Source organism: Labeo rohita, chromosome 7, assembly GCF_022985175.1.
Source record: "Labeo rohita strain BAU-BD-2019 chromosome 7, IGBB_LRoh.1.0, whole genome shotgun sequence".
NCBI classification, from domain to species: Eukaryota; Metazoa; Chordata; class Actinopteri; order Cypriniformes; family Cyprinidae; genus Labeo; species Labeo rohita.
In genome coordinates, this window is record NC_066875.1 from 7132544 (window position 1) to 7151883 (window position 19340).

A 19340-nucleotide genomic window follows, 5' to 3' on the forward strand; every position below is an offset into this window, starting at 1 on the left:
TATTTTAAGAGACTTACTGACCTTGAAACACAGCCTTGAGATTCAGCATAGGTTCTCTGAATTACATCACATAATTTCCTCCATTTTTTTGCACATTTTTTTTACCTTTTTTGAAGTCAAAAGTTAAATAGCTAAATCAGATTAAAATAATAATGAAAGATCGACACATTACTTATTTTTTCGCTCTCCTTTTCTTCATTATGATACAATGACAGCTGCATCACCTTCTAACTTGCTGTCTCTCAAAATATGAAAATATCTAAATTAATCTTAATTCAGAAATTAAAAACATGCTAATCAGAAAAGGTGTATTTTACATTAGAGTCAAACTTTTAGTTCATATATAAATAAATTAATATATTCTTACAATGACGTTCGGATAATTAACAGGATGAAAGAAGTAGCATGCGTAGACCATCATCTCAGTCCCCACAATTTCACGCAAAGGTCAAGAATTACGCATTACGTGTTGATAAACAAGTAAACAAACAATTAACTAGGCCACAGCCCAACAGCTTGAGCTGCACTTTGGTAGCTTCTGAACTTAAGAACCAGGACAGTTTTAAAGCCACTGCCACTAAGGAGATACAGCATATCCTTCTCCAGCTCAGATAAGCAAATATTTGGTCCAGAGTTAAACTGATTTGTGTCTATTAATTGGGCCAGAGTGTGTAGAGCGATAGATCGGACAACTTCGGCATGCCATTTAAGAAATGGACAGGACATGGGCTTGGAATTCTCCAATTAGAGCAAATGGAGGCGACCGGGATAAACCTTTAAGTAAACACTAATTATGCGTTTGTTGACAAAAGGAAAGGCTGATATCAGAACCACATGAGTTTCCGAGGATGTGGGCAGATGTATTCACAGATTTCAGTAACTTCAAGGAAAACAAAAAAAGTTGAAAAAACCAACTCATATTCCCCAGCAATGTCACATTTATTCTATTTAGAATGATCATATAAATCAAGTGAGCACAGCTGACCAACGGCAAAACTGAAAATCCATCATAAAAAACAACTGGAAAAAACAAAGAGGTAGAACATACACAGTTTTTCCTTCCAGAAGGGAGGATAAATGACTTGGGTCTATTGCTGGGTTTCTGTTTTCAGAAAACAGAACAAAAATGATTCCTTACCATCTCCACACCCTGGGGAAATGCCGTGCCATCCCAGTCCTTTCTGGGGAAGCGTTGAATGATCTTGCCACATCCTTCACCGGATCCTAAAATTTCCAGAGAAAAAAAAAAGACAGTGCATTAACTGGGATGTGGAATTTCAGCACAGTTTTTTTTTTTTTTTTCAAAACAGCATGAGTAGTAGTATGGGGCATATCAGGACAATCCTGAACATTAAAAAAAACTGTTAAACGTGATCACAATTCCAGGTTTCCTAACTGGCAAAATCACTCCTCGTGCATTCTTTCTGGTCTTTTGGCTTCCAAAAACCATCTTTCCTGGCCCATTTTTTTTAACGACAAAGAAAGCATTGTGTGCACAAGTCCAAGAGGGTTTCGTCAATTAGCGTTTACTAGTGTAAACATTGTAATATGACAATACCGGTCCTTATGAATACAAATACCCCTGGCCGACAACCAAAAATAGAGAATGTACCACATTTTAATGGAACTAAGAGGTCAAAGGGACCTTTTAACAGCAAATTTTAAGGTTTCATATCTTAATGTGGATTTAAGACTTTATCAAATGAAGTAAGTACTACATATCATTCTTCATATGCTTATCTGGTGAATACATCACTGCCTGTGTTTCTGATAGTATCTGGAACAGAGGACGGGAACCTGGAGTAAATACTGGGTCAGGGAACGGTGGAGATCTTTACAGTTTATCATAATGTGAGTTTGAAAAGACTATTAACAAAATGTTATTACAGACAGACAAAACAGGGCAGATATGCTCTGGACAAAAGTACTGCTGGACTGTCACATTTTTGGACAGATCAGAATGACAAAAACTTCATCAAGATATTGCTTTTGGAAATAAGCTTTTAAAATTTGAGTGAATACATTTTGACTGTTTGGGAAAACCTTTGCCAAGATGTGTGAATGTGTGCATAATAGAAAAATTGAATTCTAATGCAAAATGACATTAAATGGAAAGTTCACCCAAAAATGAAAATTCAGTCATCATTCACTCACCCTCATCTCGTTCCAAACCTGTATGAATTTCATTCTGCGCAACACAAGAGATACTTTGGAAAACATCTCTGTTTTTTGTGTGTACAGCAATAGTCAATGGGGCCCAATGAGGGTGAGTAAATTATCACTTTTGTGTAAACTATTTGTTTTGCAATCTTCTCTCTGATACGATCATATATTTATTTGACACAGACTTGTTGCTTTTTTCTAGGAAAACAGTACAGTGCTGACAGTCAACCTGCATCTAGATTAAATCATAACTTTAAAAGTCAAAACATGGGCTTGAACTTGGGTTCATGTGGACTGTGCAGAAAGATAAAAGCTATGTTTTGAGTTGCAGGGTCTCTGATTCCCACTGTAATACCCTGTAATGTCATCAAACACTTCGGGCAAGACAGATTAGAGATCGAGGATATACAGATTATGGATTAGGGTTATTCTTTCATATGTGAATATAATATGAGTATAATACATCTAAGCATATTTATCTATATTAAAAAATAAGAAACTAATTACAACCAACAGGACAAAAAAACTACAGTACAACAAATAAGAAATGCTACATACTTTGCATAAAGTAATCAAATGTATAAAAACACTGCATATTCTACACTGTGTAAATTAACTATATATTCCTTCTTATTAAAATTAAAACAGTGACTTAGTCAGAAGCAATGAAAGATTTTCCCTTTTTTCAGTAGTTTGATTAATATGAATCAAAGATGGCAGGAATATTAGACTGCTGTCACTTTAAGAGCTGCCAGGATCCAATATACTGTTTTATACATGTGTTTTCTTTTATAGGTGTTTGCTTTCACTTAAGACTTAATTACTGTGTTTACAAGGATGCTTGCAAAAATGGGCATTTTGACACATACAAGTGTGTGTATTTAATTGTACAGGGCCTATAAAGCAGCAAAAATAACTCTGTTCATGTATCTAAATGATGCTGCCATTTGAACAACTTAAAATCTCTTTTTCTTTTTTCGCAATGCTTAAAAATGTGTGTAAATGATACATTTTTGTAGCACAGCAATGGCATGTGAGTGAGTAACAATAGTCCAAAATCTCTTACCAGTTGACAAATTTCTGATGGTAAATTTTGTCTACCGGTATATCGCTCACCTCTATCTGGAACATAAAATATATATATATATATATATATATATATATATATTTTTTTTTTTTCTTTTTTTCCTCCAATTAAAGTCAAAGGGGTGCAATGTTGTTTGGATGCCATTTCATTTATAAATCTCTTCTTTTGTTTTTGTGTTCTAAAACAACATGAGGGTGAGTAAATGATGACATTATGTTCATTTTTGGGTGAAATATCCCTATAACTGTTTGTAATTTGCATTTTATATTATGTTATACTAGTGCTGTAAGAAGATTAATCGCATCCAAAATAAAAGTTTTTGTTTTTGTTAATATGTGTGTGTACTATGTAGGCTATATTTATTATGTATATATAAATACACATACATGCATGTATATACTGAAGAAAAATATGTTATGTTATGCTTATATATTAAAATATATATATATATATATATAATATAAATTAGGGATGCTCGATATTAACGGAGTGATATCGGAATAAGCTAAAATTTTAGACTGTGTTTCTGATTAAATAAAGTAGTAATTCATATCATAAAATCATGATTTTGTTTTGATTCAAATGTCAGAAGTTATAGCTTACATGAATAAAAAAATGTAAAAAATAAAAACACACACACACAAACATGACATTTGTAAATTAATTAATTTTATATATACTTATTCATTAATGTGTAATATTTTTTAAACAATTTATGAGCTCTAAAAGAGCTCTAAAACTCTTTTGCTTTAGATGATCTCCAAAATTAAATCTTAAAATAAAATGGGTTACCAATGCATCTTTCTGAGAAAAAAAAATATGCAGAAATTATGTACTGTAGTTTTTTTATAGTTATATTCAAAGTTTCAAGGTACTGTCATTATAAAAGAACTTCAGTATTGTTTATTTTATTCTAACAAATAGGTTTTTGTTAAAAACTAAACAAAAGTAAAAATAATTTGTTTACAATTTCCCCACTGGAGAGACTTGGTGTTGTTTCCAAGCAAAAATAAATATTTCGGTATTGGCATGTATCGGCATATCAGATATTGTCAAAAATCCAATATCGTGCATCCTTAATGTAAATTATATGAATTATATGAATGAATTATATGGCATCCGACTGTTAAATACTTGAGTGTAATGATGTTAAACTGTATATTTGATAATTGCAATTTCAATCCAGCTTCAAAAGGCTCTACATGATCCCAGCTGAGGAATAAGGGTCTTATCTAGCTTTTTCTTAAAAAAAGAATATCGCGCATCCTTAATATAAATTATATGAATATACATATATCCATGTAAATGCATGTAAAAACATAAATATACATACTGTATGTGTGTATATTTATATATACATAATAAATATACACAGTACACAATATTATGTAAACAAAAACTTATTTTGGATGCGACTGACCATGATTAATCATTTGACAGCACTAATTTGCACACAGAAGCCTAGCAGTCACTCCTGAGGTAAATTCATTCAAATAAAATGCTGGTTTCTCAACTCCTTTTTATGTTTACGTAACCCAAACACACTCTATATAATTTGAATCTTACTGAATACTTTGTGAAGTCCACTATGCAGAGATCTATAGGGCAGAAAGGTAGCTTTGATGTTGTGTTGTCAGTGTTTACTGGTGAAGAGAAGCTCTGAGCCGGCAGGTTTTAGCCAATCAGCACTTGAGAAATCCTCACATTCCAGAACATTTTACTCAAATTAGTTCATATTTCCCTAACCATTCATCACTGCATGACGTTAACATTAAACGTAACTGCCGTGTCCTGATTCTGAACCCCACAACAGAACAGAAACACACGATAGTAAGTATCCTCTCTCAAAAACATCCTGTGAGAAACACTGTCAAACGGTATTTTTCACTCCATATCTCATGTTGTAAACTTGTTTAAAGAACATTTCAAACAACTGAAGTCTTAAGCAACAGTCATGACACAAACATCAAACTCAGCTAACGGAGTAAATTCTGGTCCTGACATGCGCATGTCTGCACTGTGACCTGAAAACACATCCTACAGCAGAGAATAACACATCCAAATCTTGTCGTGAGGTGTGGTTTGCGTTGGAGGAAAGACAAAACATCGATTCAGAGTCTGGAATTTATACAAACAAATACAACGTACTCAATTATATTTTACATTTTTCCGAACAAAACCTGAGTGGTGCTTGAACATGCAACACGCCGCCACAACCCTGAGGTACCGTAGACGGTCGCAAGGGCATTCCTATAGTTTCAACATAATGTGTAGCAATTTTTAGCATGACGTTATGTTATTGCCAGGGTGCTCTAGTTGTTGCCAAAGGGAAAGCAGACAAAGCATTCCAATATGTAGATATTTTATTGTTTCTTTGATTGTCACAAAACTTTATTCTAATTGGTCAATTATGGCATCCGACTGTAAAATACTTGAGTATAATGATGTTAAACTGTATATTTGATAATTGCAGTTTCAATCCAGCTTCAAAAGCCTCTACATGATCCCAGCTGAGGAATAAGGGTCTTATCTAGCTTTTTCTTTAAAAAAAAAACAACAACAACAAAAAAAAATGTATATACTTGCATTTGTATTGAGGATTTGTAATTAAAAATGTTTTTTCTTTAGAAAACGACCGTTTGTTTTACTAGATAAGACCCTTGTTCATAAGCTGCACTGAAACTCAATTTGGACCTTCAACCTGTTGGCTCCCATTGAAGTCCAGTATATGGAGAAAAATCCTGGAATGTTTGGAAGACCTGAACATGTTGGATGGCATAGGGCGAGCAAATCATCAGGAAATTTTAATTCTAAACTGATCTTAAAAGATTTAAACTAATCTCTTAGCACTTTAAGTAGGGGGTTTGTACAAATTCAACTAGAGAAAATTAGAGAAATGCAAAGACTTTGTCCAAATAGAAAACATTTTCAAATTCAAATATTTGTGTCATCGATATTCCTTATTTATTGCTACTTGTATTACTCCCTGGAAATTTAATTAATCTTCAGGCGTTCTGATCTAGATCGACAGTACAGACAGCTGAAAAGAAGGGAGCTGGTTTTTCTTTGCGTCACCACCGCGTTAAAATGTAACCTGAACTGGGTCATCACACAGGTGTGCAGGGGAGACAAAACGCATCCCATCTGTACTGGTCTTTGGAAAAATTCTGATGCCCGAGTTCTGCACTATATCAATTATGTAAAACAAATATTTTGCTTCACAAAACAAGTGAGTTTTTCCAGAAATCCCAGAGCCATCCCACAATCGGCCTTCACACTGCTGTCCAAAAAACAAGATATGCAAAGGAAAATGCTATCATTTGCATGGTAAAGGGTATGAAAGATTAGCAAATTTGTGATGTCAAAACATCCAGATTCCAGGAAGCGCGCCAGTAGACCAGAGCAGCTGCGTAACTGAAAAAATAAATGTCGGGAGCAAAATGTAACTCACAGGGTTTTCCAAAGGATTGATGCGCCAGAAACGAATACAACAAATAGCAAAATGACATAAGTGTAATTTATTTTGGCTGTCTGAAGTCAACCCCACAACCGGGTGATCTGAACAAAGGTGCAAAGCAGTTCAGCATCAAAGACCCTCAAGCTCTCGCTGATGATCGTATTGTGACTTCTTATTACAACTGGTTATAGAAAGAAATACGGTTAACACTGTTGGAGAGTTGGGGTATAGGTCATCCAATCCAAACCGCTTCAGATATTTCCATATTATCACTTATCAGAAAACTGAAAGTGATCAATCCAAGTTCATCAACAGTTCATCAGTGCAACCTTTCACCAGCTTCAGTGAGAAACAAAGAGACGTCTAAAGCAGGCAAATCATTGGACAAATTCAATCATCTTTGTTTTTCCACTTGCATTCGTTTTTTCTGTCAAGCACATTTTGTCCGCCACGATAAACATCTTAATAGTGAATCCGAATGATCTAGGCCAAAACTGCAATCTTCTGTTGCAAAACAGCCTTGCTGAAGAGACCAAAATAAAGTGTCACTTCCGTGACACAATTCCAGTCGATATCACCAGCTTATCTTTCCATGAAACAATCTGTCCTGAAATCAACATCCTATTATTCATAAAACGTTAATAGAGGTGTTAAAATAATACGTCGTAATAAACTTCAAAGATTTACATGGTCAGTTTTCCACTGTCCAGTGGCAGCAAAACATTTCCTCTGTACATTAGAAGTGTCATTTCTAACCACAAGGCACTCATTTATGCTAGTAATGTTAGCATAGACTTCACACATATGTGATTTTTCCAGGAACTGACTCTTTCATTTAAAAGGAATCAAAGCAGGAAGCAGACATCAATAACAAAACAGACATAAAAAGGATGACTGTCCCAGCAGGATGGTGCTTTTGATAAAAAGCTTCTTTTAATGACAAATAGTCATAAAGTCAGTTTAACAGCCTGCCCAATAAATACCTGTATCATTCCCTCTGATTTAAACTGTAGTAGCAATTCAGTTTTAATGCATCAAAACACTGATTCAACAAATCATCTGCATCATTAGTGTCCTTCTGCAGCATTTCTGATATATAATACAAACGTTTTAGTAAAAATATAAAGCCTTTACACAGTTAAAGGAATAGTTTACCCAAAAATAAAACTCCTACAATCGTTTAGTGAGTAAATGATGACAGGATTTTCATTTTTGGGTTATCCCTTTAAGACTACTCTTAATAGCCACGTCCAGCTATTTTTATCTGTACAAAACAGCTAATTTTGCTGCTTGATATTGCAAACTGGTGTGACTTACTATGTTATTTTATTGCATTATCTTGATTATGAACACACTGGTTTATAGTGTAAACAGTTTTACCGTTTACTGCACTTACTGCACTGTTATTTCTTTCATTACTTCCCTATAATGGATAACGAACCGGAAGCCTCACCCATAGGTTTACTTCTGTGTTAATGAACAAGGTGGATAAAAGCCAGACCAAATTATATATCAACGTATACAGTTGTGTCTGCTGGGTAAATGCATTTATTCCACCTTCTGAGATGCATTAAACAGTCTCTGTAAAGTAGGATTTAATTGTTTTTTAAATAACATTATTGAGTATATATCGCAGAAATCTTTCACTGTGTGATTTAGTCTATTAAAATGCATTTTGAATTACCCCAAAATTCAAGAAAAGGGGGCAAAAATGTCCCTGTATGACTTTTATATGTATATCATCTGATATAGTAATATCACACGGAGAGTGACGTTTTTCTCCAAGTATACTGATTTGATGAAGTTCAATAACCAAGAAAATAATAAGTGACATTTTAGACACAACAGTTCATGTTTTTGCTGTGTTTCAACAGCAAAAATAGTTTCAAACAAAGCCACAGCAGAACAGTTTTGCATCTCTGAGCAACACGATTGTGTTTCGTTACTGAATCAACCAGCTGTTTGAACGAATCGGTTGAATGAATGACTCAATGGCTCACTCATGCAGTGATTTTTGGTTCATATTTAAAGTATTTTTCCCCTTTTTCCCCCCCAAATTATCTCAAATGTCAGCATTCAACATTTTATTTTAAAACATTTTAATCAAAACATTATTTTTGCATTTGTAACTGCAGGTTAAATGAATTAATGTTCTGCATTAAACAGTCTGTGTGAATGCATCTAAATGCCAATTCTGTGACACCTCTGCATTGCAAAAACAAGTTCTGTTGATACTGATTTCATTTGATTGGTAAAAGCCCTATAATGTCTTAATATTTAAATTTATTGATTCCATTTAAAGTGGTCATCAGACGCCCATTTTCCACAAGCTGATATGATTCTTTAGGGTCTTAAAGGAACACTCCACTTTTTTTTTGAAAATAGGCTCATCGACTCCCCTAGAGTTAAACAGTTGAGTTTTACCGTTTTCGAATCCATTCAGCTGATCTCTGGATCTGGCGGTAGCACTTTTAGCACAGCTTAGCATAGATCATTGAATCTGATTAGACTGATAGCATCGCGCTCAAAAATGACCATATATAATGACGATATTTTTTCCTATTTAAAACTTGACTCTTCCGTAGTTACATCATGTACTAAGACTGACGGAAAATGAAAAGTTGTGATTTTCTAGGCTGATATGACCAGGAACTATACTCTCATTCCAGCATAATAATCAAGGAACTTTGCTGCCGTACCTACGTCAATGGTCTTATAAAAGGTTAAAATGCCCATAAAAGGTTAAAATCTATTTAAACTTATTGAAAGAGTTCATTTATCTTATTCCTGCAAACTAAACACAGCACAGAATATGAAGAATATCAAAAGCTTTTAGGAGTCAGCTGGCCATGGAAGTCCTAAACCTGCCAAAGTACCAGCACACTAAGACAGTACTGTATGCCTACTGAAATCCTGATTAGTTACAGCAATTAAGCACATATTTAATATTGCATATTTACAGAGTTTTAAACTGACAAATTGTAAACAAAAGACATATCATGTTGAATAACCAAACATTTCGAGCATTTCATAATTGAAACTGAATATGAGTCAGAGTCTTACAAATACATAGTAACATTTGTGTGGACTATTTCGGAAAGCATTCTACTTCTTAAAAACACTAATCTTTAGACATTACAGATGTTCATTAAAATAAACTGATGGAAAAAGCCAAGAAAACATTGCTCATCCACTAACACCAACGGCTAATTTGTTGCAGCACTCCAATACATGGACCAGCTCATCAGATACTGAAGAAATCTCAAATATTAAGCTCTATACTGCATGCCTCTATTCCCAGCAGTTCACAGCTGTCATGTATAAAAAGAGAGATCACACAAACATCTGCATATGGAAATGCTTAAAAACACTCTGTTTTGTTCATGATATGTTTAGTGTCCGGCACCAGGTTTTACTTACATTATGTAATACATATTTCAGCATGCAGGTTTAATCAATACAAGACCTTTTAAAGAAAAAACCCTGCAAAATACCACTCAGTTTATTCTGCAAAATAATAATGTATTCTGTTTTTTCTGTGCCAATGACTTGTCCTTTTGTCCTTTTGAGATGCATCATTTAGCGCCAATTGTGAGATGACACTCAAAAAATGATTTTTATGATTAAAAAACTGATAATTGTATGAAGTTTCTTGTATAATGTGTTCATTTTGGAAGAACATGTTTTTTATTAAGTAGCTTAAAATAAGTTTGACACTTCTCATCATGGTTTGCAAAGGGCTGGTTAAAGGGAGAAAAATTTTAAAATAAAGTGTTATTTAATGCATTTTTTTAGTGTGAAAGCCGCCAATCTGCGCAGCGCCGCTTCTAGTCGAACACACCTAGTGCTGCAGGCTTATTGGTATGCTGACACTGACGAGATTAACCTCTTAGGTATCGAAGTTTGGTACAGGACGACAACGAGGTTTTTCGATACTTGATGGTATCAAGGCATTTCGGTCGGTGCCTAAAAAGTATCGAACTCAAAATCCAGCCCTAATATCATTTGATATAGTAATATCACACGAAGAGTGACGTTTTTTTCCAAATATATTGATTCGATGAACAGTTTAATAAACAAGAATTTAATATTAAGTGACATTTTAGACACAACAGTTCATGTTTTTGCTGTGTTTCGACAGCAAAAATAGTTTCAAAGCCACAGCAGAACGTTTTTGCATCTCTGAGCAACACGATTGTGTTTCGTTACTGAATCAATCAGCTGTTTGAACGAATCGGTTGAATGAATGACTCAATGACTCACTCATGCAGTGGTTTTTGGTTTATATTTAAAGTATTTTCCCCCTTTTTTCCCCCAAAATTATCTCAAATATCAGCATTCAACATTTCATTTTAAAACATTTTTTATCAAAACATTATTTTTGCATTTGTAACTGCAGGTTAAATGAATTAATGTCCTGCATTAAACAGTCTGTGTGAAAAACCCTGCAAAATACCACTCAGCTTATGCTGCAAAATAATGATATATCCTGTTTTTTCTATGCCAATGACTTGTCCTTTTGTCCTTTTGAGATGCATCATTTCGAGCCAATAAAATGGTCACCCATTGTGAGAATACACTCAAAAAATGATTTTTATGATTAAAAAAAACTGATAATTGTATCAAGTTTCTTGTATAATGTGTTCATTTTGAATGAACATGTTTTTAATCAAGTAGCTTAAAATAAGTTTGACACTTCCCGAATTTTACCAGGGAAACCCCACCAAAAAATGTGTATTTTTTGAGCACACACTTCACCGCAATGGTAAGTTGCCCAAACACATCAACATAACAGAAAGTCTCTTAAAATAGCAACATAACAGAACATTAGACATTCACAAGTCTCCAGAATTGGCAGGTTTTCACAACTAAATCTGCGCAACTGATACTCAAACTGGGGGGAAAAAAAATACACTTTTTTTTAGTGGGGATTCCCTGGTAAAATTCACATTCCAGAGCTAAATATCAATTTCATTGGAGTCGCTTAAACCCATGGACATAAAAAAACAACCTGCAGCAACAGTGTTAAAGTAGCCCAATTCCACAGGAAAACCATGTGACATTGACGACTGGAGTAATGATGCTGAAAATTTAGCTTTGATCACAGGAATAAATTACATTTTTAAATATATTCAAATAGAAAACTGTTCTTTTAAATAATAAAAATAGTTTAAACTTTTACTGTTTTTGCTGTACTTGGATCAAATAAATGAAGGCTTGGTGAGCAGAAGAGACTTCATTAAAAATCTTACCATTCAAAAACTTTTGAGTAGTAGTGTCTGTGTAAAAAAAAGTTATATTTAACTTGCTAGTGTGTTTATAACACTTTGGCTAAACGTGCATGGAAAGTAATTCTACATGATGGAAACTCACGTGATTTAATCATGGAACCATTCAGTGGAACCATTGTCCAATGTCCTTCTGTTGAGTCATGTTCAATCAAAGAACACACTTACTCTCTCTAAACAACTTGGAACTTGGCCTTCTTCTGTGGAACACTGAAGAACATAACATGAAGGTGAGTAAATGTTGACAGGATTTTCATTTTGGGGTGAATTATACTTATAAATCCACATTAGGCATTAAAAAAAATTCTGCTGGCCTAGTCAGAACAGTCAGGTAGATTTTTACTTGTCCCACTTTAATTTCACTGGCCCAGAATAAAAAACATATTTTACTTTAATACACAACTGCATAATTTGCAACAGTTTCTACAACATGAGAAAAGTATCACTGAGCAGTTCTTCTAAATTAGGAATGCAATGCCTTCTCATTTATTATCTTTATCTAAAGGGGATAAAAATTCCAGCTGTTCCAGTAAGGATGATCCGTGAATTCACGCAACCCCACACAGACGTCAAGAACACTGAGTTCCCCGGCACAACACAGCCATTTATGCACTGGATATCTGTATTTGGACACTGCTTACCTATTCATATGCCACGAGTGACAGAGACGATTCAGCAAGCGCAGCCCTTAAAGACCGAAGCTTGGAGGAAAGCCAGCTTATCTGATGCCTTCAGTAGAGGCTAGTCAGTGTCTCTGAGCTACTGAAAGAAAGGCCTCACTCATTTGAACTCTATGGACCCTTATCATTGCAGAGAAAGACACTGCAACATCACCAAGACTCCTTCAAAACATAAACAGTTGTCTATTCAGAGAAGACACAGGCTACAAGAAAGCCTGTGGAAATGGATGGAGTTCAGCTCACAATTAAAGAATTTATGGGTGTGAGTGTTTTCATACTTGAGCCTTAGTCTTAAAAAAATTCAAACTTTTTAAAAGTGGATTTAAGTGGACTAAAAAGTTTTCATTAGTGATGCACCAAAATTATGCACTACTAAAACACTGAAAAATTTGAATATTGTCAACCCAGCCAATGCATCCATACAGCTGACATGTATGTAGTTTTATGAAATGACACTGACACAGTCAAAACGCGCCATCGGAGAAGCACTACCTAAAAGTAAGAGTTTCAATCAATGATTTCAGCTGCCCAAAACTGTTTCTAAAAAATACATTTAGTTAAAAATATTTTATGGCAAATTTTTTATGCCAAAATTTCGGTGCATCACAAGTTTTCAAGTCAATGTCTCTGGCCTTGAAGTTAGGCTATATATCAAAATAGGGCTGCACGATTAATCGCACGATATTGTGTGATTAATTGCCGCTCCAGCTGAACGCACGTGATGGAGCTTTACTACTAATCAAAGTACCGGCTTCATTGACTAAGAGCGCCTCACAATATTGTGCGATTAATTGTGCAGCCCTATATCAAAATATATAATACTGTATATAATACAGTAATATAATACAAAATATATAATATTTCTGTTGTAAGTTCATAGCTGGCATGCAAGTTTGCAAGGTCCTCAAGCCTTCATTTGTAATACTTAAGTCACCTAAGTTTGTTTGAATGTTTCATATATAATCTAAAATGAGGTTGAACCACTTTTAGAGTGTAAAAACACTCAAAGGGGTCATCGGATGCCCATTTTCCACAAGTTGATATGATTCTTTACGGTCTTAATGAAAAGTCTATAACATGCTTTGGTTCAGATTTCTTAATGGTAGTGTAAAAAATACCTTTTTTTACCTTGCCAAAATCAGCTCTGCAAAAATCATCCTGTTCTGGTCGATGTTGCTTTAAATGTTAATGAGCTGTGCTCACCCCACCCCTCTCTTCTCTCTGTGTAGAGCCTGTTTACTTCAGCCGCGTTTAGCCACGAAACTTGCTAACTAGCACGTTATTAGGAAAAGCAACTGCAAAGATTCCTTAAAAAAAACCCTTATACTCACTTCTGCTGTAAGTGAAGCTGGATCACAAATGATCTGCGCAAACATAGATGCATTTGTTTAGATCGGGAGGCACACTCCCTTCACAAACAAACGTAATCCACTATATCTTCAGTAGCTCAGATGTTGAGAGTAAATGACGACTACTATGTTCATTATTACATCCAACAATAGAACACCTCAATCGCTTAGGAGCCATTCTTGTCTACGTCCCTGTTCCGGCATCAAAACAATGGTGATTGGACTGTTACTGCTCATTTAAGGTGGGTCTAAGGTAAGACGGCCGTGTCAATCAACTATCGTGGAAACGGCCTCTGTCGGTGTGTCGTCACACAGACAAGATGCTAAGAATGGCTTGATTTAAAAAAGGGTAAATTATTTTTACAGATTAAATAAAAACAGAACTGTTCTCTGTTCCTCTGTGGCTTTAAACAAACCATGAGGGCAACTTCTTAAAGGAGACTGACTCAGCAATTAACCTTTTGTCACTTTGGATGGAAAGCATCAGGAATATAACAGCTTTCGATCTCAAATTATGGCTCAGGAAATAATACGGATAATAGCATGCTTAAATAATATCTCATTAGTGTTCCCTCCTGCTGAAGCACAGTACGAGCAGTCCATGACCTATTTTGCACAGCCACTTAACTCCGAAAACAAACGCAGTCAGTCAGGACCACAGTCTCAGCTGCAATGTAACGGCTACAGTCTGACACTATGACACTAAAGGACCTTAATGATGCAAAATCTGCCTCTGCTGCCTCATGCAACACCATACAATCTGACAAGCAACAATCATAAAAACGCAGGGAATCTCCATCCCACTGATGGAGATGAGATCATTCTTTGTCTGAATACAGAATATGAAGTTTACAATTGAGGAGGAAAGTTTCATAACTCAAATTTCAAATTCAACATTTAAAATTTCATAACTCAAAAACATACTTGGTAATAAAGCTCCTTCTGAATATAGTAAGATGGCACAATTCTGGTTGGTTGTTTTGCAAGAATGACATCTCTAACAATATATCAAACTACACTTACAGAAAATTCATATAAATATCAGTTACCACTCTTAACATCCCAATAATAAGTATAAGTAAGTTATTTAAATGCTTGGTTTCATGATCAAAGCTCTGTGATTTTAATTGTGGGGGACAAATAAATAATGTAATATAATGCAATGAGAGATGGACAAATAAATGTTTTTCTTTAAATATTATTATAACTACAAATGTTGGTTTATAGTGAATCAGTAAATATTTCACAAAGACATGTGTAATGTACCATGAAAAAGACAGGTGTACTGTACCATGACATGAAGGCAGATGTTTTTAGAATTACACTACAGTTCTTTTAATTGCTCAAAGGTATGAACGACCAATCAGAGGGCAGAAAGCATGTAGCAGACTGAGAAAAACCGGTTTTTCAGTAAAGTTTTGGTCATGTTGACAGAGGCCATAGAAAATAATGTATCAAATATCACACAGCAGGCTTTACAGGTAAGAAAAATACTTTCAATTTCTTTTCCAAAACTATAGCATTTTTCCTTAAAGCTGGGAATGAAAGGAAGTGCAATAAAGTGTTTTCCCAAATATTTGCATTGCTTTTGACAGTTAAAGAGTTAAATCAGCGTAACAAGGGATAGTAAACACTTCACAAGCATCGTTTTCGGGTGCAGACGTGCGCTTTCCAGATGACCTGCTGCTTCCTACAGCATTTGCGCATGTAAACATGATCATGTGCTGTAAATGAGAGCAAGCGTGGAGCACCTGTAGACTCCACACGATTACGCACAGTTCCAGACACGTAAAGTCCTGTTTCCTCTGCATCCGCTTTCCACAACACAGGAAGAGCTCTCCGGCAGATCCTCATGAACGCACACACACATACAGAAACAACCGGACCGCTCTCTACTGACCCAAACCTCACGGCTAAATGTGGAAATCAATCCTGCGTAGTGCGCTAAAATCGCCATTTAGAGATCAATGAGTGCGGCTTGGAAACAAATAGTAACAAGCAACCGCATGAGTCACGGCGCGCTTTATTTCACTGTTTACATGTACACGCGACAAATACAGTGGGTGTGTGCTGAGATTTACTTAGTGAATGGCGCTAAACACTCATATATCACATAAAAACATTTTACTGCACGTTATTATGAAAACATTAGCATACGCTGTGTTGTACATACATAATAAACATAGCAAAAGGACCACACCATCCTAGCCAGCTTTCCTCCCATTTAGACAAGCACGTACTAATTCATTCATAAACACAAACAGCAACAACCAGTGTTGTTCCCTGCTAAAGCCGACACATACTTCCTATCGATACCGATTATAAAACGTCAAAAAAAGTGAAATCCATCTGTTAATCTCTTAAACCACAGCAGCAGCAGTGTTGCAGTAGTTGTTGCTAACGGCCTAAATAAATCACAACACTCCTCCACACACACACACACACACACACACACCGCAACTTACCAGCCTTATCCTGGTCGTATCCCACCACTATGAAATAATCAGCCAGTCTAGCCATTGTTTCCTCTTTTGGCGAAATTCTGCAACACAATTCAGCATTTTTCTTTCTTCAAAAGCACAGCCATGTTTGACACAGAGGGAGCCAGTGCGCCTGCGTGGACTGGCGGTTGTCCGTGCATGGGCGTGGGTCCTGCATTCACTGACACCAGGGATAATAAACATACTGCTCTAGCATACTGTGAAATGATTTTCCCTAACGTGAATAATGTCATGTAATGTTTTGATAGTGCAAAATGAATTACTGTTTATTTAGTTAGTCTTAGTGTGGAATGTCTATGCAAACGTGAGTTGGTAGATTCGTGCTGGTGCACTGATAAGCGTCATGCCCTCAGAATTTCAATTTGTTTTGGTGATGCCACAATGTTTCAAATGTAAATGTAAAAGTTTCAAAGTAATATTTCATACAGTATGTGATGATAATAAACATTATTGAAGAAAGAAAAGTGGGTGGTAAAAGTAAGTTATTGTACTGTTAAAGTTACTTAAGTTGTAATTTTGTCGCATTATGTCATGGTCCTTACTGGAAACCACATGTCATATCAGCTTGCTTGTTGTGGTATACCAGCTCTAACCAGCCGCCAGGTCATTCTCAGCCCCACCAGCTGGTATTCCAGCTGATCCATAATCTAGATCCTTTGGGCCAGCTAATGACCACACATTACTCACATCATCCAGTTAGTAAAGATGTAATACCAGCTATCATTAGAAGGGTAACACAAGGACCGTATGTAATCTCATTTATACACAATAGAACAGCTATAGTTAGACTGTTAGGAAACATTCAAACTAACTGCTGACTGAAAAAAAAGGCTAAAACCAGCCTAAGATGGTTTGCTGGTTTTAGCTGGTCAGCAGGCTAGTTATAGAGGGGTTTTGAACACTTTTTGGCTGGTCAGGCTGGGAGACCAGCTGGAACAACCAACTAAAACCAGCTACTTCCATCTTAAACCAGCTAAGAACAGCCAACCATCTTAGGCTGGTTTTAGCTGTTTTTTTTTTTTTGTTTGTTTGCTTGTTTGTTTTTAGCAGGGTGGGTAATATTATCTTAAAATAGTATAATTAATGTTGATAATCCATCAGAAAAAAGACCATCACAAATAATGTAATTTCATTTTTAATTCAGTGTATGTTTCAAATCTACAGTTGTTTTAAAATGCATTACAAGGACTCACCACCCAGAATCACGTGACCATAAACAATATAATTACAATATAAAACTGTGTTTGTAATAAGCAAATTCATTATTAAGACATTTTTATCTTTAGACTGTAGCTTCTTGCTAAAATATGAATCCTCAAAACAAATGTGTTGATGGATTTTAATGTGAGAGGACAACAGCCAGTTCACATCTTTATTGGAGGACGCATTCTTATGGATTATAGACGTGTATTATGGCCGGTTTAAAGTTAAGTAAAGTATTAAAGTAGTTGATTTATTTATTCTCATTAAGAATAAAGTATTTTCTTTGTGAAGTACCTAAACCCAAATTCATGGCCTTGAGTGGCATTTTGCTTTCATAAAGTGATGGCAACGGCATCATGATAAAACTGACCACTTATAATTAAATAATAATGAGCATCAGAGTAAACTATTCAAATATAGTTATTTAGTGCTTATCTGTACAACAAAATAATGCTGCATAACCTTTACAAGAAGTACTGCTTTGCTATATAAACATACTTGGTTTGTTCAGACTATTTTTCGTTTGCCTGTTTACACATGATCACTCCAAAACTACAACAGTATGAATGTGCCAATATAGCGATGAAAACTCAATGACATCAGGGTGTTTACTGACTCATTGTAACTGTAACATTCCTGAGCATGTAACACAGAGGTAGACTGACTTCCTACCTGCATTTGTGGGTTCCCTTGTCATACATCATCAAATATCAACAAACCTTGTGATGGCTATGACATATTGATTTAACAAACAATATTTACCATATATGGGCTGAGAGGCAAACAACTGGATCGTGTCAGTGAACAGATGTTGTGCAATCTTTGTCTTCCCATATAAGGATAAATCAGGGTTGTACAGTAATTAACATGAGCTAATGAGCACATTCTTGTGAAATGCATGCTCTATGAAAAAAATAAATTACAAATTAATTTGAGAAATTATTTTATCAGAAGAATTTAATTTGATCTAGGCTAAAGTGAGGGGGAAAACATTTTCAAAGTAGGTGAAGGTCAGCGGGCATTCTCCCAAAATTGTAAATGTACCGTTATCTGTGTTTACAAATCTAGAAATAAAGATTCTTACCTCTTACATAGAAAATTTGACAGGTGTAAGTCAAAGGTACTTCAGTAGCCATAGAGCAACTGTTAATTAGAAAATAAACACTATCAGTATCAGCTTAATCAATATAAGCTTAATGGCTATTTTTAACAATGTTATAATCATTATATTTTTCTTTCAAAATCGATTAAAAAAATCTCTCATGCTAGTTTTATTTGATCTTTAGGGACTGTTAAAAATTATATTATATTATACTATGTTATATTATATTACATACTTTTGTGTAAATCCAAATTAATTGCATTGGCCATTATTTTTGTGCAGAATATTAATTTCTTGTCAAACAAGTGAAAGATTTATCTTTTTGTCTCCGTATAGTTTTACCCCCAACCAACACCCAGATTTTAAAATCATAATGTAATAGAAGAAACTAACTTCACTGTAACACTGGGATTTTTCAAATAATCAAAGAGTTCCCCAGTTGTTTATTATTCCCAGAAAAAATCATTAAGCAATTTTTGCATAATCCATCAATATCCCCAGTTTCATTTT

General features: G+C 35.0%; 1 protein-coding gene across 6 annotated transcripts in view; it reads right to left on the minus strand.

Moving 5' to 3' along the window:
• sbf2 (SET binding factor 2) overlaps nucleotides 1–16654 on the minus strand; it is a 169574-nt gene extending 152920 nt beyond the window's left edge. For all 6 annotated transcript variants that reach the window (XM_051114468.1, XM_051114466.1, XM_051114465.1 and 3 more), the window contains exons 1-2: nucleotides 16490–16654; nucleotides 1139–1224 (exon numbers count right to left, since the gene is read on the minus strand). In XM_051114468.1, coding sequence (XP_050970425.1) covers nucleotides 1139–1224; nucleotides 16490–16544 — 141 coding nt within the window. In that variant the 5' untranslated portion in view covers nucleotides 16545–16654. The remainder of the gene's footprint in view (nucleotides 1–1138; nucleotides 1225–16489) is intronic.
• Nucleotides 16655–19340: the final 2686 nt, after the last annotated feature.